The sequence below is a fragment of the Saccopteryx leptura genome, chromosome 1 (genome assembly GCF_036850995.1).
Source record: "Saccopteryx leptura isolate mSacLep1 chromosome 1, mSacLep1_pri_phased_curated, whole genome shotgun sequence".
Classification (NCBI taxonomy): Eukaryota; Metazoa; Chordata; class Mammalia; order Chiroptera; family Emballonuridae; genus Saccopteryx; species Saccopteryx leptura.
Window position 1 is genome coordinate 849,105 of NC_089503.1, and position 24,720 is coordinate 873,824.

At 57.6% G+C, this 24,720-nt stretch overlaps 1 protein-coding gene and 1 pseudogene across 6 annotated transcripts; one reads left to right on the forward strand and one right to left on the reverse strand.

Moving 5' to 3' along the window:
* EPS8L2 (EPS8 signaling adaptor L2) lies at positions 1-23,723 on the forward strand. 6 transcript variants are annotated; one of them, XM_066369854.1, is made up of 22 exons: positions 29-146; positions 585-610; positions 2,819-2,941; positions 3,042-3,097; positions 3,853-3,917; positions 15,871-16,032; positions 16,741-16,890; positions 16,973-17,052; positions 17,128-17,270; positions 17,372-17,445; positions 17,592-17,718; positions 17,889-17,977; positions 18,101-18,175; positions 18,372-18,520; positions 18,626-18,758; positions 18,904-19,025; positions 20,807-20,912; positions 21,561-21,680; positions 21,973-22,045; positions 22,150-22,330; positions 22,455-22,587; positions 22,706-23,723. In XM_066369854.1, the coding sequence occupies exons 3-22, from the start codon at positions 2,898-2,900 to the stop codon at positions 22,787-22,789; spliced, it is 2,166 nt and encodes a 721-aa protein (XP_066225951.1). In that variant the 5' UTR covers positions 29-146; positions 585-610; positions 2,819-2,897; the 3' UTR covers positions 22,790-23,723. The 6 variants fall into 6 exon arrangements, with proteins under 6 accessions (XP_066226125.1, XP_066225856.1, XP_066225951.1 ...); XM_066370028.1 differs by lacking the exon at positions 585-610 and having other exon boundaries at positions 1-146; positions 17,128-17,261; XM_066369759.1 differs by lacking the exon at positions 585-610 and having other exon boundaries at positions 2-146.
* Positions 14,603-14,702, reverse strand: LOC136390124 (small nucleolar RNA U3; annotated as a pseudogene).
* Positions 23,724-24,720: the final 997 nt, after the last annotated feature.

The window sequence follows — 24,720 nt, forward strand, 5'->3', positions numbered from 1 at the left end:
GTTCCTCCTGGCTGCTCCGCCCCGGTCCGGCTCGGCCCAGCCCCGCCGCGCGTCCTCTTGCCCGCCGGAGCCGGGCACCGACAGACGGGCAGACGGACGCACGGACGAGGGGACCAGCGGGCGGCGGCGCGGGCCGCGAGCAGCAGGTGAGTGCCCGGCGGGGTCACGGACGCAGCGTGCCGACCCCGCCGCGTCCCGCCGGGTGCTTCGGCAGGAACGACGCGGGCGCCGCGCGCACGGACGGCGGGCCAGCCCGGGCCTCGGTGTCCCCAGGTGGCGGTGCGACACGGGACTCTGTGCCCGGGTCTGCGGGCCGTGCCAGGGAAGGGAGGCTGTGCCCGGCTCGGGGTGCGAGGGGCTGTGCCCGGCTCGTGGCGAGGAGCCCGTCCCGCGGCGGCCAGGCCTGCCCCGTCCGGTACCGGGGCGGCGCCGGTGCGCGGCGATATTTTTAAGATAGAACCCATGAGTCAGCCCGCCCCATCCCAGCCCTGGGGCTCAGTGTGGGGAACCCCGGTCCTCCATTGAAAGGGTGGTGAGGGGGGTTCTCCTTGTCTTCGAAGACCCGACACCCCACTCCCCGGCAGGCTGGGCCTCTGCGGGGACCATTGAGGTGAGCTCCTTGTGGGTCAGACGTCAGGAGGCACTTCCTGGGTGTCAGCGAGGAAGAAACCCAGGGCCGGGGAAGAGCGGGCTGAGGGTCAGGCTCCGGGTCACGGTAGGGGTGTGGGAGTTTCAGGGAGGAGGAGGCTGGGGGCGGAGCAGATCTGGGGTGGGCGGACTGGTAGAGGCTGTGGGTGTCCTCCCTCTGGCTCTCCCACATTCCTCTTTCCTGGGCCTGGCTGGCCAGGGGCCGCCCCAGTGCATGAGGGTGTGCCTGGGTGCAGGGGAGGAGGCAGGCCGGGCTCCTCGCGGACCTCTGCCCCTACCCCAGGTGTAGTTTGCCCCAGGCAGGACCCAACTGCCTCCCCTCCCCCACGACTGTGCGGGAGCCCGCGCGCGCACCCTGCCGCCCATGGCCCTGCCCAGGCTTTTCCCGGTCCCTGCCTAGTGCCCCGCCTCGACAGCTCAGAGCTCCGGCTGGCCCAGCCTATCAGCCTGCTCGCCTCTGGTCTCCCAGGTGCACACTGAGCATCTGTCCCAGTCCCTCTTCCGAAGTTTATCTTTCCCTCCCACCAGGGCGGGCCTTTCCTCACCACAGCTCCCAGACCCGAGCACAGCCAGAGCCTGAGGGGCTCCCCCATTCCGGGGCCCCATCTGGCTCCCCCTGAGCCTTAGGCTGACTCCTCCCCAAGGTCACTGGGCTACAGGGCTGGAATTTGAACCTGGAGCCTGTCCCTCTGCCCTCCCTGCCCTGCTGGCGCCTCCCCCTCCCCCTCCACTGTGTGACCAGGCACCCCTGTTCATTCAGATCTCCCTTTGCACCCGGAAAATGACCTCAGTAAAACCAAAGTGCAGCCTGGGCGGGGGCCCCTGGGGCCGCACGGCACCCCTGTCCTCCCAGTCAGCTGAAGAGTCCCTCTCTTCCCCCACTGCCTAGTCCCTCCCCCACCTGCTCCCTGACTTGATGGCAGTGCCTGGCCCCACCTCCCTGCTGGCCCCAATGCTCCCCACCCCGCCCCAGGGAGCTGAAAGCCCCTGGTTCCCAGCCTCGGCTCCCCCAGGGGAGGGGCCCCGTGTCACAGCCTGTGCATGTCTGTGTGTGCCCGCAAGCCTGTGTTTCACCCAGGTGTGTGTACCTGGACACACGTGCCGGGTGCCCTTGGCTCAGCCTGCCAGGAATCCCATTAAGCAAATACTCAGGCTCGCCCACTGAGGTCATGAGCATTCCGAACATTCTCAAGGCTCTGATGGACAGAGGAATCCGGCCATTCCCCCACCCCTGCCCGTCCCCGGAGAGCCAGGACCCTCCATGGCAGGTGGGAGGGGGTGACCGGAGGCCCCTGGACTGCACACACTTCCTGGGTGACCTCCCTGCAGGTAGGACCTGGTCAAACCAGAAAGTCCTGGGCCACTCCCTGTCCTGGAGGCCAGCACCCCTGATTTGTGACCCCTGACCATGGCAGACCCCAAACACTGAAACCACTTGCCAGTCACGTTTGACAGGCAGGTGATGTGGGCCGAGAGGTCCCCACGGGGCTCGGACCCAGGGACACCAGGCTCTATTCTCCCGCGGTCAGCAAACTCAGTCAACAGAGCCAGATATCAACAGTGCAAGGACTGAAATTTCTATTTGAGAGCCAAATTTTTTAAACTTAAACTATATAGGTAGGTACATTCCTTATCGAGGCAGCGCCCGCACATGGTTATTTTGTGGAAGAGCCACACTCAAAGGGCCAAAGAGCCGCGTGTGGGTCACCAGCCTCGGTTTGCCGACCAGGGCCCTAGGGGTATTCCTCTGGACTTGACCTGGCTGCAGCTTCATCCTGGTCTGTCCTCCTCATGTCTCAGGGCCTATGACAACCCCATTACCTCTGCTTAAAGGGGCTTCCTCCCCCGGTCCCTTTCAGAGCCCCCAGGACACCCTTCTCGCAGCCCCACCACCATACAGCCTCTGGAAGTGGTTCCCGGCTGCTGGCCCGTCCTGGGGGGGGTGTCCCTGTGGAGGACTCAGGGTCTGGGGTGAGATGGGGCCGCAATGATAGCATGCTGGGACACGGGGTGGAGGTAGGTGGTCCTGGGAATCTGGACAGGCAGTCAGGGCTCCAGCCCCCCCTGGACCTGGGATAGGGGGGGAGAGAAGACCCAGGCCTTGAGCTGGGAATGGTGAGGCCACCACCAGGCCCCCGGGAGGTGTCAGTGCTGTTCTCCATCCACTCAGGTGTGAGCCAGGCACTAGACCCTGGACTCAGGCCACACTGACATCCGCCCTTCCACCGCCGGGCACCACTGAGGACATCATGAGCCAGTCGGGGTCTATAAGCTGCTGCCCCGGTGCCGCCAAGTGAGTCCCCACCCCCTCCTGCTCTCCTCTCACCGCCAACCACAGGCAGTCCCAGGGAGGGTGCAGCCGGGCCCCACCCTCACCAACCCCTCCCCTGCAGTGGCAGCCTGGGCCGGTCTGACGGTGTGGCCAAGATGAGTGCCAAGGACCTGTTTGGTGAGTGACGTTTGAGGATGGGAGGGTGTCACCCACCACCCCGCTCCGTAAGGCTGGGCCCCCACCAGGGTAGATGCCGGTCAGCCCTGGGTGTCCGGGGGAGGCTCCTGGACCCTAATCAACCAGTCGCTTTGGTCACTCCCTCTGCGAAACGCCAGGCCCGAGTAGCCCGCCCTCACCGTGTGGTAAGGGGAGAGGCCTTTACTAATAATTCAGGGCCATCAATATTGATTCCGCTGAGCTCCTCGCTGCAACCTGATCGCGACTGAGTGCCAGGTGTCTGCTCCCGGAGGGCGCGCCTGGCCAGCTCCCCTCCCCCCAGCGCTGCCTCTCCCCCCCCCCCCCGGCACCCCCCAGCCCAGCCTCAGACGCACTGGTTCGTTTATGTCTACGGACAGGGCGCTCTGTCTGGAAAGCCAGGAGAGCAGGGAGATGTTAGCTGGCAGCTGGGGTGGAGGAGATCCCTGGTCCAACCCTTCTCCCAGGAAAGTGTGGCAGCCCCCTGCACCCCCACCGTGACAGACCCCAGTCACAGGTGCGCTGTCACCCATCTGAGCAGGGACAGAGGGAGGCCCGCCTTCTGCCAGCACCTTGTGTCCTTCCTGGTGGCTATAAGGGGACCACAGAGAAGCATCCCTCGCCTCCACTCTGCCCTCCCTGTGACCTGTGACCTAGCCTGGGAGGTCCCGTCCACTCGTCCCAGGGGCCGCAGGGTCTGCCCTCTGGGGGTGAGTGACTGGCGTCTCCCTGTTCAGAACAGAGGAAGAAGTACTCCAACTCCAACGTCATCATGCACGAGACCTCCCAGTACCACGTCCAGGTGAGGCGACGCCCAGGGTGCCCCCCAACCTGCTCAACACCCCACACTCAGTGCTGCAGGGTCCCCAGGCAGGGAGAAGACAGGCCCAGGGAGAAGTGCTCAGCCCAAGTTCTGACACCCGCAGCAGGCAACCAGAGCCAGGGACTGCCCCACAGGACCTGGGGTCAACCACAGTGGGGGGGTCTTCCTCCAGTTCTGACACCGCAGCAGGCGACCAGAGCCAGGGACTGCCCCACAGGACCTGGGGTCAACCACAGTGGAGGGGGGGTCCTCCTCCAGTTCTGGGGAGCTCACAGTCTGGGGGACATAGGGAGCCCTGGTTCATGTTACGGAGAAAAAGTTCTGGTGGCCAACACAGCACAGGTGGGGCCAAGCCCTGAGTGCTGTCTGGCAGCCCTCAGATGGGAGGAAGGCCCAGTGGGAATGAAATTGTCACCCTGGCTCCAAAACAAGGAACTGAACTTGAGGGTAGAGATGGAACGGAGGTGCCCTGTATTGAGCTCCTGCAGGGACAGCCTCAGAGGCCTGACTGACCAGCTGTTTGGGGAGAGTCAAGCTTGGTCCGCTGCTCTCCAGACCAGTGGCTAGGGCGCTAGGGCGCTAGGGCGCTAGGGTGGGGCGTTTCCTCCGAGGTTGGTTTTAACTCACACTTCGAACTTGGGAAATCTGTTTTCTAAATGACCTTCCTGCTCCTGGCAGCTGGCCACATTCCTTGTTCCTGGTCACTGTCCAAGCCTGCAGGACAGCAGGGGCTAGGAATGGTTAAAGAGAAAGGTGTGTGTGGGGGCCCTGATCAGGAAGGTGGGGGGCCCTGGACCAGCATGATGGGGGCTCTGGACCAGGAAGGTGGGGGCCCTGGACCAGCATGATGGGGGCCCTGGACCAGGAAGGTGGGGGCCCTGGACCAGGAAGGTGGGGGGCCCTGGACCAGGAAGGTGGGGGGCCCTGGACCAGGAAGGTGGGGGGCCCTGATCAGGAAGGTGGGGGCCCTGGACCAGGAAGGTGGGGGGCCCTGATCAGGAAGGTGGGGGCCCTGGACCAGGAAGGTGGGGGGCCCTGATCAGGAAGGTGGGGGGCCTGGACCAGCATGATGGGGGCTCTGGACCAGGAAGGCTAATACTTCCCTCCCCCAAGGGCCCTCCCCACCCGCAGAGGTCAGGCATGTCACTGCTTTCTGACCCTCGGTTCCCTCATCTATACAATGGGTTCACAGAGACACTGGGAGTCCCTCGGGCTCTTGAACGGAGCCGTGTTGGGTAACCGGCCCTCCCCCACCAGCCTGGGCAGGTGGGGCCATTTGGTGCTGCCCCACTGGTGACCGCTACTGACTCAGTGTCCAGGGTCAGGGCACGGAGGGTGGAGGGGTCAGCTGTATCCCACTCGTTCTCAGGCAGCTCCGACACACCTCTGAAGGGAGGGGACTCTGCCCTCCTCGGTGAGGAGCCACTGATGCCCCCGGGGCCTCCTGGCTCCTCTCCTGGACTTTGGTCCAAGCTGGCCTGTGGGGGGGACCCCAGTCCAGGGGTGCGTCTTCTGCCTTTCTTGCACCCAGCAAGGCTGGGGCACGGGCAGGGTTTACCTGCTCCTCCCAGGTGAGGAAACTGAGGCACGGAGAGAGGGTGAGAGAAAGGTGAGGTCAGATCCACTCTGGCAATGAGGAACCCTTGCAACCAAGTGTCGGGGTTTGGTTTGGTTTGGTTTTTACAGTGTTCTAAATTAACATCAGAAACGTTGACGATGAAAGCGGGAGGGTGTGGGTGTCTGTTAGACTTGCATCGCCACCACCCAGAACACAGGAGGGCCCCCTCCCCACAAACGGCTGGTGCTGACCCTGTGTGGTGGCAGCTGTCCCCACCCGGACCTCAAGGAGCGCTGCTCCGTCCCCGGGTCCCAGGTCATCTCTCCCTTAAATGAAATCACACAGCCAATAACGACCCTCGTTCTGCTTGTAAGATTATGTGAAGGAAACAGGAAGGTTGGGGGCGGGGGGGCCTGGCTCCTTCGGGTGACCCCGTTCTGGTCACTCTGACGGGCAGGCCCGTTGCCCCTTGTGAGCGGGAAGGTCCTGTCCACTCACTGGGCGGGTGGCCTGTCAGTTCATTGGCATAGCTGTCTTTGGGTGAGCAGGAACGTTGACTTTTGATGACATCTGGTCACACCCATGGTGTTTTTTGGTTTATAGTTGGGGTTTTGTTGTTGTTGTTGTTGTCATGGCCAGAGGCGCTGAAGGTATTTCCTCCTGGGTTTTCTGGACGCTTCATACTTCAGGCTTTGTTTTTACAGTTCGGTCTATGAGCCACTTTACTTACTTCTTTTTAGATTTTATTTATTGAATTTTAAAGAGAGGAGAGAGAGAGAGAGAGATAAGGGGGGAGGGGAACGGGAAACATCAACTCCTAGTACGAGAATTGCTTCTCGTAGGTGCCCTGACAGGGCAAGCCCGGGGTTTTGAACCTGCGACCTCAGCGTTCCATTGCATCACCACAGGTCAGGCAATGAGCCACTTTAAATTCACTTTCAGGTATGGTGTGAACTCAAGGCTAATTTTTCCTCCCATAAGAGTATGCATTTATGTTAAAAGGACATTCTTTCCCCTATTGGATTGCTTTGGTGCCTTTGTCAGAAATTGGTGAATCGGATATGGCTGGGCCTCTTATTCTTTGGACTCTCTGTGACTTTTTTGAGAGAGAGAGAGAGAGAGAGAGGGACAGACAGGGACAGAGAGGAAAGGAGAGAGATGAGAAGCATCCACTCCTAGCTGCAGCACCTTGGGTGTTCACTGATTGCTTTCTCATACATGCCTTGACTGGGGGGCTCCAGCCGAGCCATTGACCCCTTGCTCAAGCCAGCGACCTTGGGCTTCAAGCCAACAACCTTTGGACTCAAGCCAGCAACCCAGGGATCATGTTGACGATCCCGTGCTCAAGCTGGTGACCCCGCGCTCAAGCCAGCAATCTCAGGGTTTTGAACCTGGGACCTCAGCGTCCCAGGTCGGGGCTCTGTCCACTACGCCACCACCAGTCCAGTCAGCCTCTCTGGGGCATTGTTTTTACTCATTATAGTTTAGGCAATGTGAGTCTTTCAGTTTTGTTGTTTTTCTTCAAGATTTTTCTGACTATTCTCAGTTCTTTGGACTTGTGTTTATATTGTAGAATCAAATTGTCTAGTTCTATCCCCCCCAAAAAAAAAGTCTGCTGAAATTTTGATTGGCATTGAGTCAAATCTATGGATCCACTTTGGGAGTATTGGCACTGTAACAGAGTTGAGGCTCTCCGATCCCTGAACACTCACAAGGGGTCTTCTGGGTTCTCTTTGATTCTTTCTGGGTTTCACTGTCGAGTTCTTCCGTATTTGGCCTTTAATGGGCTGTTATAAATGGCATTCTTTTATAAAAATTTCATTTTCCTATTGTCTGTTGCTAGCCTGTAGAAAATAAATTGGATTCCTGAGCCCTGACCAGTTAGCTCAGTCGGTTAGAGCACTGTCCCCACAATGCCAAGGTTTTGGGTTCAATCACTGATCCAGGCAAACACGGGAAGCCATCAGTGAGGATACAACTCTGTAAGTGGAACAACAAATGAATGCCTCTCTCTCTCTCTCTCTCTCTCTCTGTCTCCCCTCCCTTTCTCTGTCTCTCTAAAATCAACCAATAAATAAATTAAAAGCAAACAAATAAACAAAAATAACTGAGTTTCTGTAAAGTAACCCAGTGCCTGGAGTCCTGGCTGAATTCCTTGATTTTTTTCAAGGGTTTTCCTTGTGGATTCATTGCATTTTCTGGGTACACATCCATGTTGTCTGAAAATAAAGACTGGACTTAATTTCTTTTTTTTCTTTTCTTTTCTTTCTTTCTTTCTTTCTTTCTTTTTTTTTTAGTGTGAGAGGGACAGACAGACAGGAAGGGAGAGAGATGAGAAGCATCAACTCCTAGCTGCAGCACCTCACCTGTTCACTGATTGCTTTCTCATACGTGTCTTGGCCGGTGGGCTCCAGGTGAGCCAGTGACCCCTTGCTCAAGCCAGCGTTCTTTGGGCTCAAGCCAGCGGTCATGGGGTCATATCTATGATCCTGCACTCAAGTCAGCAACCCCATGCTCAAGCTGGTGAGCCCATACTCAAGCCAGCGACCTCAGAGTTTCGAACCTGGCGATCTCTGCATCCCAGTCCCACGCTCTATTCACTGCAGCACCGCCTGGTCAGGCTAGACTTAATATTTTATATATTTTAGCCACTCTGTTTTTATTCCTTGACTGCCCTGGCCAGGACCACCTGGACAACACTTAATAGAATCCCGGCCCTGGACTTGCGTCAAGTCTTAGAAGACAGCTGTCCCCATTATCCACGCTGTGCGTGTTTTTGTAGCTGCCCTTGTGGGTGAAGAAGGTTCCTTTCCACTCTCTGTGTGCTGAGACATTTTATCATGAAAGGGGGGTGAATCTTTTTTTAAATTTTTTTTATTTATTAATTCATTTTAGAGAGGAGAGAGAGTGAGACAGAGAGAAAGAGAGAGAGGAAGGGAGGAGGAGCAGGAAGCATCAACTCCCATATGTGCCTTGACCAGGCAAGCCCAGGGTTTTGAACCGGCGACCTCAGCGTTCCAGGTCGATGTTTTATCCACTGCGCCACCACAGGTCAGGCGAGGGTGAATCTTATTGAATGTTTTTTTCTGAATCACACTAGTTGGGTTTTATTCCTTCTTTTTTTTTTTTTTTTTTTTTTTTTTGTATTTTTCTGAAGTTGGAAACCGGGAGGCAGACAGACTCCCGCATGCGCCCCACCGGGATCCACCCGGCACACCCACCAGGGGGCGATGCTCTGCCCATCTGGGGCATCTCTCTGCTGCAATCAGAGCCATTCTAGCGCCTGAGGCAGAGGCCACAGAGCCATCCTCAGTGCCCGGGCCAACTTTGCTCCAATGGAGCCTTGGCTGCGGGAGGGGAAGAGAGAGACAGAGAGGAAGGAGAGGGGGAGGGGTGGAGAACCAGATGGGCGCTTCTCCTGTGTGCCCTGGCCAGGAATCGAACCCGGGACTCCTGCACACCAGGCCGATGCTCTACCACTGAGCCAACCGGCCAGGGCCTCTTCTTTTTTAAAAATACTGAACTTGCCTGACCTGTGGTGGCACAGTGGAAAAAGTGTCGACCTGGAAATGCTGAGGTCGCCGGTTCAAAACCCTGGGCTTGCCTGGTCAAGGCACATATGGGAGTTGATGCTTCCAGCTCCTCCCCCTTCTCTCTCTCTCTGTCTCTCTCTCTCCTCTCTCTCCCTCTCTGTCTCTCTCTCTCCCTCTCTCTCTCCTCTCTAAAAATGAATAAATAAAATTAAATTAAAAATTTTAAAAAGCCTGACCAGGTGGTGGCGCAGTGGATAGAGCGTCGGACTGGGATGCAGAGGAACCAGGTTCGAGACCCTGAGGTTGCCAGCTTGAGCGCAGGCTCATCTGGTTTGAGCAAAATTCCACCAGCTTGAGCCCAAGGTCGCTGGCTCCAGCAAGGGGTTACTCAGTCTGCTGAAGGCCCGCGGTCAAGGCACATATGAGAAAGCAATCAATAAACAACTAAGGTGTTGCAACACGCAATGAAAAACTAATGATTGATGCTTCTCATCTCTCTCCATTCCTGTCTGTCTGTCCCTGTCTACCCCTCTCTCTGACTCACTCTCTGTCTCTGTAAAAAATAAATAAATTTTTTTTTTAAATTTAAAAAAAATAACAGTAAAGAGATGGAAAAAGATATTAAAATATATATATATTGAACTAACTTTGCATTTCTGGGGTAAACCCAGAGGCGGATTTAACAGCGGGTGCACCAGGCACACGCCTTGAGCCCCAACTTCTGAAGGGCCCCACAAAACTCCAACTTTATACTTTTTCTAATGTAAGGGGCCCAATATTGTCTTCTGCACTGGAGCCTCAACCAACCTTAATCTGCCTCTGGATAAACCTTATGTATTCGTGGTGTATTAACCTTGTTATATATAGGTGAACTAATTTGCTAACACTTGTTAAGGATTTTCTTTTTTTTTTTTTTTTTTGATTAGTGTTTATTAAAGATATTGGTCTATAAATGTATTTTCCTGTGTTGCTGTTGGCAGGCTTTGGTGTTAGGTATACTGGCCTTATAGAGTGAGGAAGTGCTGTTTTCAGAAAGAGTTGATGAAAGATTGTTATTACTTCTGCCTTAATATTTGTTAGGATTACCCTGTGAGGCCCTCTGAGGTTGGGGTTTCTTTGCGGGAAGGTTTTTTGTTTTTGTTTTTAGAGAGACAGACAGGGACAGATAAGAAGGGAGAGAGATGAGAAACATCAACTTGTAGTTGTGGCAACTGGGTTGTTTATTGATTGCTTTCTCATATGTGCCTTGAGGGGGCTGGGTCTACCTGAACTGGTGACCCTTGCTCAAGCCAGCCACCTTGGGCTCAAGCCAGTGATCTTGGGCTTCGAGCCAGCAACCATGGGGTCATGTCTGTGATCCCCACGCTCAAGCTGGCGACCTCAGCATTACAAACCTGGGTCCTCAGTGTCCCAAGCCAACGCTCTATCCACTGTGCCACCATCTGGTCAGGTGTGGGAAGGTTTTTGATTATATATCTGCTTTCATGCCTGTGAGGTCTGTAGTGATGGCCCCTCTACCCTCATGGTTATTTGGTAATTTGTTTTGTCTATTTTTTTTCTTGATCAGTCTTGCTAGGGGTTTATCAATCTCGTTAATCTTTTTTGTTGTTGTTGTTACAGAGACGGAGAGAGGGACAGATAGGGACAGATAGGGACAGACAAACAGGAAGTGAAAGAGATGAGAAGCATCAATTCTTTTTTTTTTTTTTTTTTTTTTTTTAGAGAGAGAGAGAGTCAGAGGGATAGATAGGGACAGACAGACAGGAATGGAGAAAGATGAGAAGCATCAATCGTCAGATTTTCGTTGCAACACCTTAGTTGTTCATTGATTGCTTTCTCATATGTGCCTTGACCGTGGGGCTTCAGCAGACTGAGTAACCCTTTGTTCAAGCCAGCAACCTTGGGTCCAAGCTGGTGAGCTTTGCTCAAACCAGATGAGCCTGCGCTCAAGCTGGCGACCTCAGGTTCTCGAACCTAGGTCCTCGGCATTCCAGTCCAACGTTCTATCCACTGCGCCACCACCTGGTCAGGCAGCATCAATTCTTTGTTGCGGTTCCTTAGTCTCCTTAGTTGTTCATTTATTGCTTTCTCATATGTGTTTTGACCAGGGGGCTACAGCAGAGTCAGTGACCCCTTGCTCAAGCCAGCGACCCCATGTTCAAACTGGTGAGCCCGCGCTCACGCAGGATGAACCTGCGCTTAAGCTGATGACCTCGGGGTCTCAAACCTCGGGTCCCCTGCGTCCCAGTCCAACACGCTATCCACTGCACTGCCTGGTCAGGCCATCTCATTAATCTTTTCTGAACCAGCTTTGGGTTTTGTTCATTTTTCTCCATTGTCTGTCTGTTTTCTAGTTTATCCATTTCTGGTCTTAATTTCCATTTCCACTTACTCTTGGGTTTTGTTTGTGTTTTTCTCATTTTTTGAGGAGCATGCTTAGATCTTTGATATTTTTTTTTAAGTTTTATTTATTGGTTTTATTTTTTATTATTATTTTTAATGTTCATTTTATTGATTTTAGAGAGAGGAACGGAGAGAGCAGGAGAGAGACAGGAACATCTGTTCCAGTATGTGCTCTGACCGAGGATTGAACCAGCAACCTCTGCACTTAGGGGCAATCCTTTAACGAACCGAGCTATCTGGCCAGGACTATTTATTAATTTGAGAGAGAGAGAGAGGCAGGGAGTGAAGCAGGAAGCATCAACTTGTAGTTGCTTCTTATATATGCCTTGACCAGGTACACCTGGGATTTCGAACCAGCAACCTCAGCATTCCAGGTCAACACTTCCTCCACTGCACCACCACAGGTCAGGCCTCTTTCTTTTCTAACATATTCATTTAAACCTGAAAAGCTCCCTCAAAGAACTACTTACGTTATACCCCTAAGCTTTGATGTGCATGGTTTTATTATTATTCAGTTCAGAATCCAGTTGACCTTTGAACAAAATGAGTTTGAATTGTGTGAGTCCATTTATACATGGATTTTTTTCCCAATAAATACTAATTTTTTCTTCCTTTTTTTTTTTTTTTTTTTTTTTTTTTTGTGACAGAGTCAGACAGAGGGACAGATAGGGACAGACAGCCAGGAAGGGAGAGAGATGAGAAGCATCAATTCTTCATTGCGGCACCTTAGTTGTTCATTGATTGATTTCTCATATGGGTCTTGGCCGGAGAGCTACAGCAGACTGAGTGACTCCTTGTTCGAGCCAGCGACCTTGGGCTCAAGCTGGTGAGCCTTGGTCAAACCAGATGAGTCTGCACTCAACCTGGCAACCTCGGGGTCTTGAACCTGGGTCCTCCACATCCCAGTCCGACGCTCTATTCACTGCGCCACCGCCTGGTCAGGCATAATTTTTCTTAATAATATTTTCTTTTCTCGCCTGACCAGGCGGTGGCGTAGTTGATAGAGCATTGGACTGGGACACAGAGGACCCTGGTTCAAAACCCTGAGGTCGCGGGCTTGAGCATGGGCTCACCACCTTGAGCACAGGGTCACTGGCTTGAGTGTATGATCATAGACGTGACCCCATGGTCGCTAGCTTGAACCCAAAGGTCACTGGCTTGAAGCTCAAAGTCACTGGCTTGAGCCCAAGGACACTGGCTTGAGCAAGGGGTCACTCGCTCTGCTGGAGTCCCCGGTCAAGGCACATATGAGAAAGCAATCAATGAACAATTAAGGTGGCGCAACGAATAACTGATGCTTCTCATCTCTCTCCTCCCTGTCTGTCCCTATCTGTCCCTTTCTCTGACTCTCTGTCAAAATTAAAAAAGCATTTTCTTTCCTCTAGCTTACTTTGTTGTAAGAAGACAGACAACATGTAATACATATAACATACAAAATGTATGTTAACCAAGTGTTCATGTTACCGGTGAGGCTTCTGGTCAACAGTAGGCTATTAGTAGTTAAGGTTTGGGGGAGTCAAAAGCTATTCTCGCCTGACCAGGTGGTGGCGCAGTGGATAGAGCGTCGGACTGGGATGCGGAAGGACCCAGGTTCGAGACCCCGAGGTCGCCAGCTTGAGCACGGGCTCATCTGGCTTGAGCAAAGAGCTCACCAGCTTGGACCCAAGGTCGCTGGCTCCAGCAGGGGGTTACTCGGTCTGCTGAAGGCCCACGGTCAAGGCACATGTGAGAAAGCAATCAATGAACAACTAAGAAGTCGCAACGCGCAACAAGAAACTGATAATTGATGCTTCTCATCTCTCTCCGTTCCTGTCTGTCTGTCCCTGTCTATCTCTGCCTCTGTAAAAAAAAAAAAAAAAAGCTATTCTCAGGCCCTGGCCAGTGGCTCCATGGATAGAGTGTCAGGCCGGAGTATGGAAGCCCCGGGTTCAATTCCCAGTCAGGGCATACAGGAGAAGCAACCATCTGCTTCTCCCCCTGTCCCTCTTCCCCTTCTCCCCCTTTTCTCTCTCTTCCTCTTCCTCTTCTGCAATCAGTGGCTCAATTGGTTCAGGCATGGCCCATGGCCCTGACAGCCTCAGGTGCTAAAAATAGCTCAGTACTTGAGCATTGGCCCCAGATGGGGTTGCCCGGCAGATCCCAGTTGGGGTACATGTGGGAGTCTGCCTTACTATTTCCCCACCTCTCACCTAAAAAAAAAGAAAAGAAAAGCTATACTCGGGTTTTCAAATGCATGAGGGTCAGTGCCCCCAACCCTCATGCTGTTCGAAGGTCACCTGTACTTTCTAATTTTCCTCGTGACTTCTTTGACCCATGGGTTATTTAGAAGTCCATTGTTTAATTTCCAATACTTGGGAGGGGTTTCCAGTTATCTTTTTGTTACTGGCTTCTAGTTTGATTCTGTTACAGTCAGAGAACCTGCTCTGTGTGGTCTCACTCATTTGAGGTTTACTGGCCTGTCTTGGGCCCAGTGGCGTGGTTTTGTCTGGTTTGGGGAGGCCGCGTGTCGCTAACGTGGGTTCCGCAGACATCAGCTGCCTTCTGTTCCGTGGTGTGTCCCTGCCCACTTACCTCTCCAACCTGCTGCGGGACCCATAGGCTGGGTCCAGCTTCTGTTACCACTAACGGGTCTACAGTGGGCAGCCTGGCCTCTGTACCACCGAGGACACGTGCGCGGGTACCCAAGCAGAACTGTGGCAGGAGGTCGTGGGCAGCTCTCCACGTGCCCAGCCTCTCCCCGGAGGGCTCCCATGTCCCCACATCTCAGCCCACAAGGACTTGTTAGGACGGATCCATAGACGGAGTAAAGAATTCAGCGGTGATTTATCCCTACAGTAATGGCCTCAGGGTTTCAGTGTGCAAGTCTTTCATTCAATGGGAGTGCGCACATTTCCTGCAGTAAAGTCACTTGAACTTGTTTGCCTGGAGGCTCTCTGGCTCAGTCTTTTGCTAGTTTTGCTATTGAGGTGGTGATCTTTTACTTATGTGTTTATTGTTGGTATCCTTAATTATTTTTTAAATTTTTATTTCGTGATTTTAGAGAGAGACAATGGGAGGGAGAGAGAGAGAGATTTGTTGATCCACTTATCTATGCATTCAATTGGTTGATTCTTGTATGTGCCCTGACCAGGGATTGAACCTGTAACCTTGGTGTATCGGGCAATGCTCAACCGACTGAACTACCCAGCCAGGGCGGTATCCTTAATTATTATATTTAACAAAATACAGTTTTTAACAAACTATAGAAATGATCCCTGAAAGTATAGTCTTTTTTTTTAATTTTATTTATTTATTTTTTAGAGAGGAGAGAGAGACAGAGAGGGAGAGAGAGGAGAGAAACACAAAGAGAGAGAAGGGGGGAGGAGCTGGAAGCATCAACTCCCATATGTGCCTTGACCAGGCAAGCCCAGGGTTTTGAACTGGCGAGCTCAGCATTTCCAGGTCGACACTTTATCCACTGCGCCACCACAGGTCAGGCTGAAAGTATAGTCTTAATACAGCTTTTAACAAAGTGAGAACCATGGCTCTGATGCATATTGGTCTTTATATATATGATGACAGCCTTCACTGTACCTATTACATCTGTTTTTTCCACTCTTTATAAATTTGCATATGGTATTTTTGCCAGGGAGAACTGTTTATATTTTTATTGAGTCAAATGTACTGGCTTATTTTTTGTTGAGCACCTGGATTTTCTTTCTTCCTTCTGCATCCCCTCGTGAAGAAGGCCTTTGTGAGACCATCAGGAATCACCCACTCTTCTCTTCTAACACTTTTTGTGGTGTTGGGATTCACGGTCAAGTCTGGAGTTGGTGTCAGTGTTTACCCAGCTGTCCCAGCCTTGTTTACTGAATCCAGACCCAGGGCAGGGAGGGGGGCAGCTCAGAGAGACAGGAGAGGAGGAGGGCCCTGGCGAGGGGAGTGCTGGGCTGCCCGTGGGTCCCCAGGACTGCCGCCAGGATGCTCACTCATTGCCTGCATATTCACCGAGGGCCTGCTGTGCCTGGCCCCTTGTCCCAGCACTGGGGACAGAGCAGTGAACCCAGCAGCCAGTAATCCCTGCCATCCGTCACACAGGGAACACAAAGGTTGTCACATGCAGATGATGCCAGTTCGTGATAAATAAAGCATAAGGCAGGTTAGGGATGTAGTGATGGAGTGATGCTTTAGCTGGGGAGGGTGTGGTCTCAGAGCTGGGGAAGATGGGTGGGACGCCCTGTGGTGAGCTCAGCAGGAGGTGGGGTGGGTGGGGACCGTTTGTATAGGGTAGTGAAGGCTCTCTCAGGGCTTGGCATGGCCCACAGATATCCACAGGGTGCAACAGAGGCACCCTAAGGGTGTATTCCCCCCACCCAGACCACTGGGCACAGCCCCTTGGCCGGGCTGTTGGCACAAGGAGGGCCCTGCCCAGAGTGACCACCCACCTGCCTGCCCCCAGCACTTGGCCACATTCATCATGGACAAGAGCGAGGCCATCGTGTCTGTGGACGACGCCATCCGGAAGCTGGTGCAGCTGAGCTCCAAGGAGAAGATCTGGACCCAGGAGATGCTGCTGCAGGTCAATGACCAGTCACTGCGGCTGCTGGACATGGAGTCCCAGGTAGAGCAGCGGCAGCGGCAGCGGCAGGGGCAGGGAAGGCCTCCACCTGTCCCTGGGGGCAGGCAGATGCATGATCAGTCACTGCGGCTGCTGGACATGGAGTCCCAGGTAGAGCAGCGGCAGCGGCAGGGAAGGCCTCCACCTGTCCCTGGGGGCAGGCAGAGGCATGACCAGTCACTGCGGCTGCTGGACATGGAGTCCCAGGTAGAGCAGCGGCAGCGGCAGCGGCAGGGAAGGCCTCCCCCTGTCCCTGGGGGCAGGCAGAGGCATGACCAGGATGCCCAGCTGGGCCTCTCTGCAGCGGCAGGATCAGGACCAGGGTGAAGGGCAGGCCGGCAGGGAGCACTGGACGGGGCTGAGAGTCCAGGAAGCCACATCACACAGGGCCACGTGTGCGCCTCTGCAGGAGCCTGGGCACCAGCTGTCCCAGCTGGGCTGGGCCGGGCTGGGCCCGGGGTCTGTACAGTTGTGGCCACCGCTCGGTGGAGTCCATGTCTGTGTACATCTCTAGGCCATGTCCTTTTTCTATGCCTGCAAGTTATGCTTGTGTCTTGCGTCCGTGACACAAACCCCATGTGCTGGGCCACAGTCACGCCCATGCCCGTGGCACTGTGTGATGTCCGTGGCTGTGAGCCCATGCCCATTTCCCGACCTGTGTTTGCTCACGTCTGGGACTCCCACGTGTGCGCGTGACCCCCTGTCTCCCAGGAGGAGTTGGAGAACTTCCCGCTGCCCACCGTGCGGCACACCCAGACCGTGCTCAACCAGCTGCGCTACCCGTCGGTGCTGCTGCTCGTGTGCCAGGACTCAGAGCAGAGCAAGCCCGACATCCACTTCTTCCACTGCGACGAGGTGGAGGTGAGCAGGGGCGGCCGGCTGGCCGGGTGGGTGGAGCGTCCCCCACCCCGAGCCAGCCTGACACCGCCGGGTCCCCCACCAGGCCGAGCTGGTGCACGAGGACATCGAGAGCGCGCTGGCCGACTGCCGCCTGGGGAAGAAGATGCGACCCCAGACCCTGAAGTAGGTGTGGCCGGGGGACCCGGGGAAGGGGCCGCCCCGCGGGGCCAGGCCGCTGAACGCCTCTCCGCCCTCCAGGGGCCACCAGGAAAAGATCCGGCAGCGGCTGTCGGTGCTGCCTCCGCCCCAGGCCCCCGCTCCCGTACCCTTCCAGCACTACGCCCGGGACTCTTCTCCCCCCAAGAACCGCGTGGGCCCACCAGTGCCTCCCAGTGAGCCAGGTGGGCCGAGGGGCCTGGGCTGGAGGCTGCCGTGGTCCGTGGGGGACTCAGCGGTCAGCAGCTGCTCTGCCCTTGCCCCCCCCCCCCGCCGCCCCCTCCAGGTTTCCGCCGTCAAGAGTCGCAGGACGAGGAGCCGCCGCGGGCTGTGCTGGCTCAGAGGATAGAGAAGGAGACGGTGGGTCTCTCTTGGGGTGGGAGGGTGCCCCACCCCGGCCTGCACCCACCCCTCCCCCAGGCCAGGGACCGTGAGGCAGCCCAGGGCGGCCGTCTCTGCCACGGTGTGGGTGCCTGGCTGACCCCTTGCCCCTGCTCTGACCCCAGCAAATTCTCAACTGTGCCCTGGACGACATCGAATGGTTTGTGGCGCGACTGCAGAAGGCGTCGGAGGCGTTCAAGCAGCTGAACCAGCGCAAGAAGGGGAAGAAGAAGGGGAAGAAAGGGCCTGCAGGTGCTGGGGGAGGGGCGGCGGAGGGATTGGGGGAGGAGGGGAGGGGGCGGAAACATGGAGGGGGGGCGGAAACGTGGAGGGGGGGGCAGCATCAGACTGAAGGCAAACCCGCTGGGCAATGACGGGGGAGGGGGCAGCCAGGCTCACAGCGCCCCCGCCCCACGTTGCAGAGGGTGTCCTCACGCTGCGAGCGCGGCCCCCCTCCGAGGCCGAGTTTGTTGACTGTTTCCAGAAAACCAAGCTGGCCATCAACCTGCTTGTGAGTCCAGCAGCCCACCCTCCGGCCCCGTGCTCTGTGCTGACACCGCGGGTGGAGGGCCGGGGTCTATGTCCGCCCACCCAGCGTGTCGGCCCCTTGCTCACTGGCGCCCCCTGCCCGCAGGCCAAGCTGCAGAAGCACATCCAGAACCCCAGTGCGGCCGAGCTCGTGCACTTCCTCTTCGGGCCTCTGGACCTGGTGCCTGAGGCCGGCGGGCGGGCGGGCGGGCGGGCCGGGCAGCGGGGAGGTTGGGCTGGCCCCCTGGCTGAGGGTGGGGGCAGCAAGTGTCCTCCGTGTGGTGGGCACAGAGGGCTGGCTCGTGGTGCTGCTGCGGGATGGGGGCAGGGCTGGGTCCCCGCAGGTGAGATCCCCTCTGAACCAGACTGTGCCCCAGATCGTCAGCACCTGCGGTGGCCCAGACATCGCACACTCGGTCTCCAGCCCCCTGCTCTCCCGAGACGCCGTGGCCTTCCTGCGGGGCCACCTAGTCCCCAAGGAGATGGCGCTGTGGGAATCTCTGGGGGAGACCTGGACACGCCCCCGGTACAGCATCCGAATGGGGTCCCCCGCCGCCTCTCCTAGGGGTTCTAGGTGGGGCCGGTGCTGGCAGGTGGGCATGGATGGCTCACCCCGGATCTCCCACTCCAGCTCCGAGTGGCCTCGGGAGCCCCAGGTGCTCCTCTACGTGCCCAAGTTCCACAGCGGCTGGGAGCCACCGCTGGACGTGCTGCAGGAGGCGCCCTGGGAAGTGGAGGGGCTGGCCCCCGCCCCTGGTGATGAGGTCAGAGCCATGGGCCAGCCCTCTGGCCTCCTCAGCCCGCCTCCTCCCACTACCCTCACCGCTGCAGCTGTCTCCCCTGTCCCCCACCCTGCTGGCCTGACCCTCACCCCCCATACCAAGCCCAGGTGGCCCCCTTTCCCCGCAGCCGACTCCAGCAAGACGACGGTCCTTTCGAAACTCCCGAAACTCCCCCAAGCACAGCCTTGTCCCTGAGCCCACACCCCCTGGAGACGTCCTCCCCCCAGTCAGCGCCTCTCACGCTCACAGGTAAGTTCCTCTCCACCTGAGGGACTGTGACATCCGCCCTTCAGAACGGAGGCTCTGAGTGCACTGCCACCAGGGGGCAGCAAACGCCTTGTTCGTGTGGTTCAAAACAGCACTTGGCAAACTGGAACCAGCTTTTCTTCTACCTTTATAACATAGTTTTTTTTCCTTCTTTTTCCAAGTGAGAGGGGAGATAAAGAGATAGACTCCCGCATGCACCCCAACCGGGATCCACCCAGCAACCTCCATCTTGGGCCCATACTCTGCCTATCTTGGGCCATGCTGGCAATGGAGCTATTTTTAGCACCTGAGACAGAGGCTCCAGGAAGCCATCCTAAGCGCCCAGGGCCAATGTGCTCCAATCAATCAAGCCATGGCTGCGGGATAGGAGAGGGGGAGGGGGAGAGGGGCGGTGGAGAAGAAGATAAGTCACTTCTCCTGTGTGCACTGACTGGGAATCGAACCTGGGACATCCACACACCAGGATGATGCTCTACTACTAAGCCAATCAGCCAGGGCCCTATGATATACAATTTAAAGAAAAATGGCAAAAGCCACTTATAAACTCACTACCCTCACAGGTCATCTCTCCTGGTGCCATCACATTTTGTGCTTTAGAGTTGTGGTTAGAAATGTACTCAATCCTGAGCTTAAGTGTTTTGCCAGTTCCTGCCACCCTGTTGGGGTTGACTGAGGCCCAACCTCAGAGAGGGAGGAGTAAACGGAGGTCTGGGCTAGACAGGCTCTCCCAACCTCCGACCCCCACCCCCAACACACATTTCTAAAGACCACATTCCACAGACCCAGGACCTGTTCTCACCCCTGGCCCAGGTCTATCTGAGGAGCTTGCCCCGCTGCCAGACCTGACCCCAGGATTCAGTCTCAAGGAGAGGAGGGGCCCCAAGTCCCTGTTTTAACAAGTGTGCCCTCCCTTTGCCCCACATCACCAGCCTGGTGCCCAGGGTCCCTGTCCTGGGGCCACATCTTAAGAAACATTTTCCTCCTTTGACCTGGCCAATCCTGACAGCTCCTGCCAAGGCCCCTGGGGGTACTGCGGCCTCAGACCCCTCACATCCCCCATGTCCTCAGACCTGCACCTGGATGAGGGAGGAACCCTGATGGCCAGGGGCCAGGACTGCCCAGGAGGGCTGGCCTGGGCTGGAGGGCAGCCACAGGCTCGCTCTGAGCTGCGGTCTAGACGCGGCCAGCCAGCGCGCTTCCCCTGTGCCCCCCGCCCCGCCCCTGTCCCCTGAGGCCCATGGACAGCCCTTCCCCTGTGCCCCCTGCTCCGCCCCTGTTCCCCGAGGCCCATGGACACCCCTTCACTGTGGTGCTTCTGCATTGTCTGCACTGCTCAAAGGGGCCATGGCTCTGAAAACATTCAGCCCTTCCTCCTTGGTCAGCTGCTTTCCAGGGACAGCCATGACCCTGTGTACACACTCGGGCTCTCGTTACCCTGGGGGTTGGGCCTGGAGACCCCTGAGGTGGCCTGGGCTGGGGCCAGCCTTGCTAACTGCGCCCAAGGCCCCCGGGTCCTGCCGCCTCCACCTCCGCCGCCCCCACTCCACCTGGCCCCCGCCTCTGCGCAGGGGCCCCAGACGCTCTGGGGCTGTCACAGTTTCCATTCCCGGCTGAGAAACTGAAGCTCTCTCCACTGCGACCTTGGAGAGTGGAGCTGGAGGCAGCCACGCGCCCGAGAAGCTGTTCCCTCCCAGCCCCGGCCCCAGGTTCCGGAGGAGACCCTGACCTAGCCCTTGGGCCTCTGCCCCTCCTGTTCCACACAGGGGCTACGACTCCATACCAGCCATGGCCAAGTACGTCAAGGTCCTCTACGACTTCACAGCCCGGAATGCCAACGAGCTGTCAGTGCTCAAGGATGAGGTCCTGGAGGTGAGTGGGTGCCCGGGGGGAGGGGACTGCCCTGGGGAGGCAGGGGGAGTGGGTGGGGGCAGATCCATGACCCTAGGACCTGGCTGTGTGCCACCACTTTCCCCAGTACCCCACCCTGAGCTCCAGTCTGGATCCACAGCCCTGGTCCCACCCCCACCGGATACTGGGTGAGGGGCTCCCTCCTTCAGAGGTCTTGGGGGGACTCAGGGTGTCCTGTGTTGGGTTCAGGACAGAGTGGGCTCTCCCGGCGCTGACTGGGGAACCCTCCAACACAGCAGGGGCTTGTCACCCGTGCCCAGCCCTGGAGTTCCCCCAGGAGGCACAACCTGGGTTTGGTGCCAACCCGAAATCTAGGTCACCCACGGGGAGAGGAAAGTGGAGTGAGCCGAGGTGGGCGATCTGTACCTGCAGCGAGGCTGGGGGGCACCTCGCTCAGGATGCTGGGGGGGCTTCGACAGGTGGGCTGGAAGGTTACTCAGGGTCATAGGACTTCAGGGGTGGGCTCAGGGAGAGATGCCCAAGCTGTCTGTCGCTGAACCATCTGCACAGAGGGGTGCGTACTGGTGGTCCCGCACCCCCACTTGTGCCCACGGCCTGCGGGTGGGTACCTGTTGTCCAGTGGTGACAGCGGGTATGTGGCCTCCACAGGTGCTGGAAGACGGCCACCAGTGGTGGAAGCTTCGCAGTCGCAGCGGCCAGGCAGGCTACGTGCCCCACAATATCCTGGATGAGACCCGGCCAGAGGACGTGGGCGCTCCCCTCGAGCAGGTGATGGGGGTCTGCTCTGTCCCACTGCACGCTGGGCGCAGGGGCCGCGAGAGGGTGCAGGTGCAGGCAGGCGCTGGGAAAGACCCATCCTAGGCCTGGAGTCCTCGCTGCGGGGGCTCCTGGGGTCTGGCTCCCCCCCCCCCCCCCCAGCTGGGGGCCTGGACAGGTCTTGGGAATGAAAGGGGGAAGGGGTTCCTCACACTCTCGTCGCTCCAGCACTGCTGGAGGGAAGATGACAGACGCTGACGGGCCCCGCCCCCTCCGCTTCCCCCCGCCCGCCCCCCACTTGCAGGCTGGTCTGAAATACTGGGGTCCTGCCAGCCCCTCCCACAAGCTGCCCCCAACCTTCGCCGGAAACAAAGACGGTGAGTGGGGAGCGGGGGCGGGGGCGGGGGTGGCCGAGCCTCTGGAGCGACCGGGGAGGGGCGCCCTGGGGCCAGCGGGCGGGCCTGAGCCTCTGGCCCCGCAGAGCTGATCCACCACATGGACGAGGTCAACGACGAGCTCATCAAGAAGATCAGCCACATCAAGGCGCAGCCGCAGCGACACTTCCGCGTGGAGCGCAGCCAGCCCGTGCGGCTGCCGCTGACCTACGAGTCCGGCCCCGACGAGGTCCGCGCCTGGCTGGAAGCCAAGGCCTTCAGCTCGCGGTGAGCTGGGCGGGCAGGTGGCCGCAGGTGTCAGCCAGCGTGGGGGGCGAGGCCGGCAAGCCCACGCCCACGCCAGGGCCGGTCCTCACGGCCGCCACGCCCACTCCCCCGTCCATCCCCGCAGGATCGTGGACAATCTGGGCATCTTGACCGGGCCCCAGCTCTTCTCGCTCAACAAAGACGAGCTGAAGAAGGTGTGCGGAGAGGAGGGCCACCGTGTGTACAGCCAGCTCACTGTGCAGAAGGCGGTCCTGGAGGTGAGCGGGCACCCCACCCCCCGCCCCCCGCGCCTCCCTTCCCCCACCTGCTCCCCGCCGCCTGGCCTGACCTGCCTGCGGGTCTCCGAGGCTGACACCGCCCCATTCCCGTTCCTAGAGGCAGCATGGTGGGTCGGAGCTGGAGGAACTCATGAACAAGTTTCATTCCAAGAACCCGAGGCGGATGGAGGATGACAGCTAGACCTGGCCTTGCGGGCTCGCCGTGCCGCCGAAGGTGCCGGGGAGCACTGTGGGGGGCCCGCCCCCAGTGCGCGGAGTATTATTTTTGTATATGTCTTTTGTATCATGGACACAGAGGGAGTGTGGTGCTGGCTGCCGGGCCTGCACCTGGCCCGGGGGCCAGCTCACCTGCCTCATGGCACATAGCCTGTCCTCAGGTTCAGCAATACCCTTGCCCACACTCCCCTTCCTGCCCCCAAGGTCCACCTCAGCCAAACTTGCCACCTGGAGGTGCCAGCCCCTTACCCACCCGCCCCCTGGGGCCAGAGCTGTGTCTGTCCCGGACCCAGCTCAGCCTCCTCCCAGCTCCCCCCACCTCTCTCCCAGAGGCCACAGAATCTACCCCCACCGCCTTTCCACTGGCCTTCCCCAGCCACACGGGCGTCCCTGGCACTGGTGTCTCTGGCCCTGTCCCACCCCCCTGACTGCTCACATCCACATCCACCTGTAGCCGCCTGCATTCCCACATCCCCGCACGGGCTGTGGGCCAGAAGGACAGCAGACCTCAGCTGCCCAGCCAGACTGGGCCGGAAGCTGGTCAGGATGGTGACCCTTGCCCCAGATAGTGCCCACCGCGCCCACCCTCTGTGCTGCTGCTACCCAGGTCGGCCTGGTGGGTGCGCTATATTCCCTTCACCTTTTCAAGAAGCAAGTATGGACTGGACTCACCCAAGCACTCGCCTTGGACACCCCACTGCACCCCCACTGTCCCTCACCCCTACTCCGTCTGTAAGGCCGAGACCGAGAAAGTTCCTTTCTCAGACCCAAGTCTCAGGCCAGCCTCCCCCGGTCAGGGGTTCCTGGTGAATCTTGGAGCCCTGGACTTGGCAGGTCACACCCCGGAGTTGAGAGGTAGCCAAGCTCAAAGGCTGTGGCATTAAACCAGTTGTCTCCTAGCAGCAGAGCATGTCTCCTGGAGGGAGGGTGGGTCACTGTGGGTCCTGGAGCTGACCTGAAGTTGCACCCTCTGTAAGAACTATCTGTGGGGCAGGGCCAGGCTCTGGCTAGGTGAGGCCACTCACCCCTGACCCTGGTTGGGGGTGCCTAAGAGACCCTCCCCTCCACGTTTTTCCGAGAGGGCCCAGTGGACATTCCTGGGAGGTGAGGGGTTGAGAGGGGCCCTGCCCAGAAGGCCTGAGGGCCCGAGGCTATCAGCCAACTGTGAGTGGGAGTGGTGGGGAGCCTGGTGGGTAGGGAGGGGACATGAGTCAGAGGAGCCAGGCTGAAGCCCGATCTGGAGAGCTAAGCTAAGGATGGGGTGGGAGGAAGGGAAGGGAGGAGCCCGACAAGAGGTTGTGGGGCTGGCTGGACCTGGCTGACGGTCAGCGGGGATGACAGTGCAGGAGCAGAGGGGTCCCTAAGTGCGCACAGGTCTGCACTCTGCCACCAGGCGGCGCCTTACCGCCTGACCAGTGCCGCGTCCTTGGAGGAGTCCGCTCGCGCCCTCTGCTGGCGACTCTGCATGCTGCCGCGCCTGGCCGCCAGGGGAGCGCCCCGAGCACCTGCTTCCTGGGTGTCTTGACCTGCGTATCCCCAAAGAAGCCAGTGGACCAATCCCGGGTCGGGGTGTCCATAGGGCCCAGTGTTGGCTCTGGCCGGATAGATCAGTTGGTGAGAGCGTCGTCCCTCTATGCCAAGGTTGCAGGTTCCATCCCTGGTCAAGGCACATGCGAGAATTAACCAATGAATACATAGATAGGTGGAACAACAAACCAATGTTTCTCTCTTTCTTATTCTCTCTCTAAAATCAGTACGTTAAAATAAAAGCTATTCCAACAGGTCTCTAACTGATGGACAGGGGTGACTGCAGGGAGCTCAATGTGGAGAGTATTGGGCCTGGCAAGGGGGGCTGTCCCTTGGTTGGTGGGCCATCAAGACAGGACCAGTTCCCAG

Coding starts and splice junctions, on each gene's coding strand:
- EPS8L2 (XM_066369759.1), top strand. CDS start 2,898: ATGAGCCAGTCGGGGTCTATAAGCTGCTGCCCCGGTGCCGCCAA. Junction 18,176..18,371: donor TCTTCGGGCCTCTGGACCTG/GTGCCTGAGGCC, acceptor ACTGTGCCCCAG/ATCGTCAGCACCTGCGGTGG. Junction 19,026..20,806: donor AGCGCCTCTCACGCTCACAG/GTAAGTTCCTCT, acceptor TGTTCCACACAG/GGGCTACGACTCCATACCAG.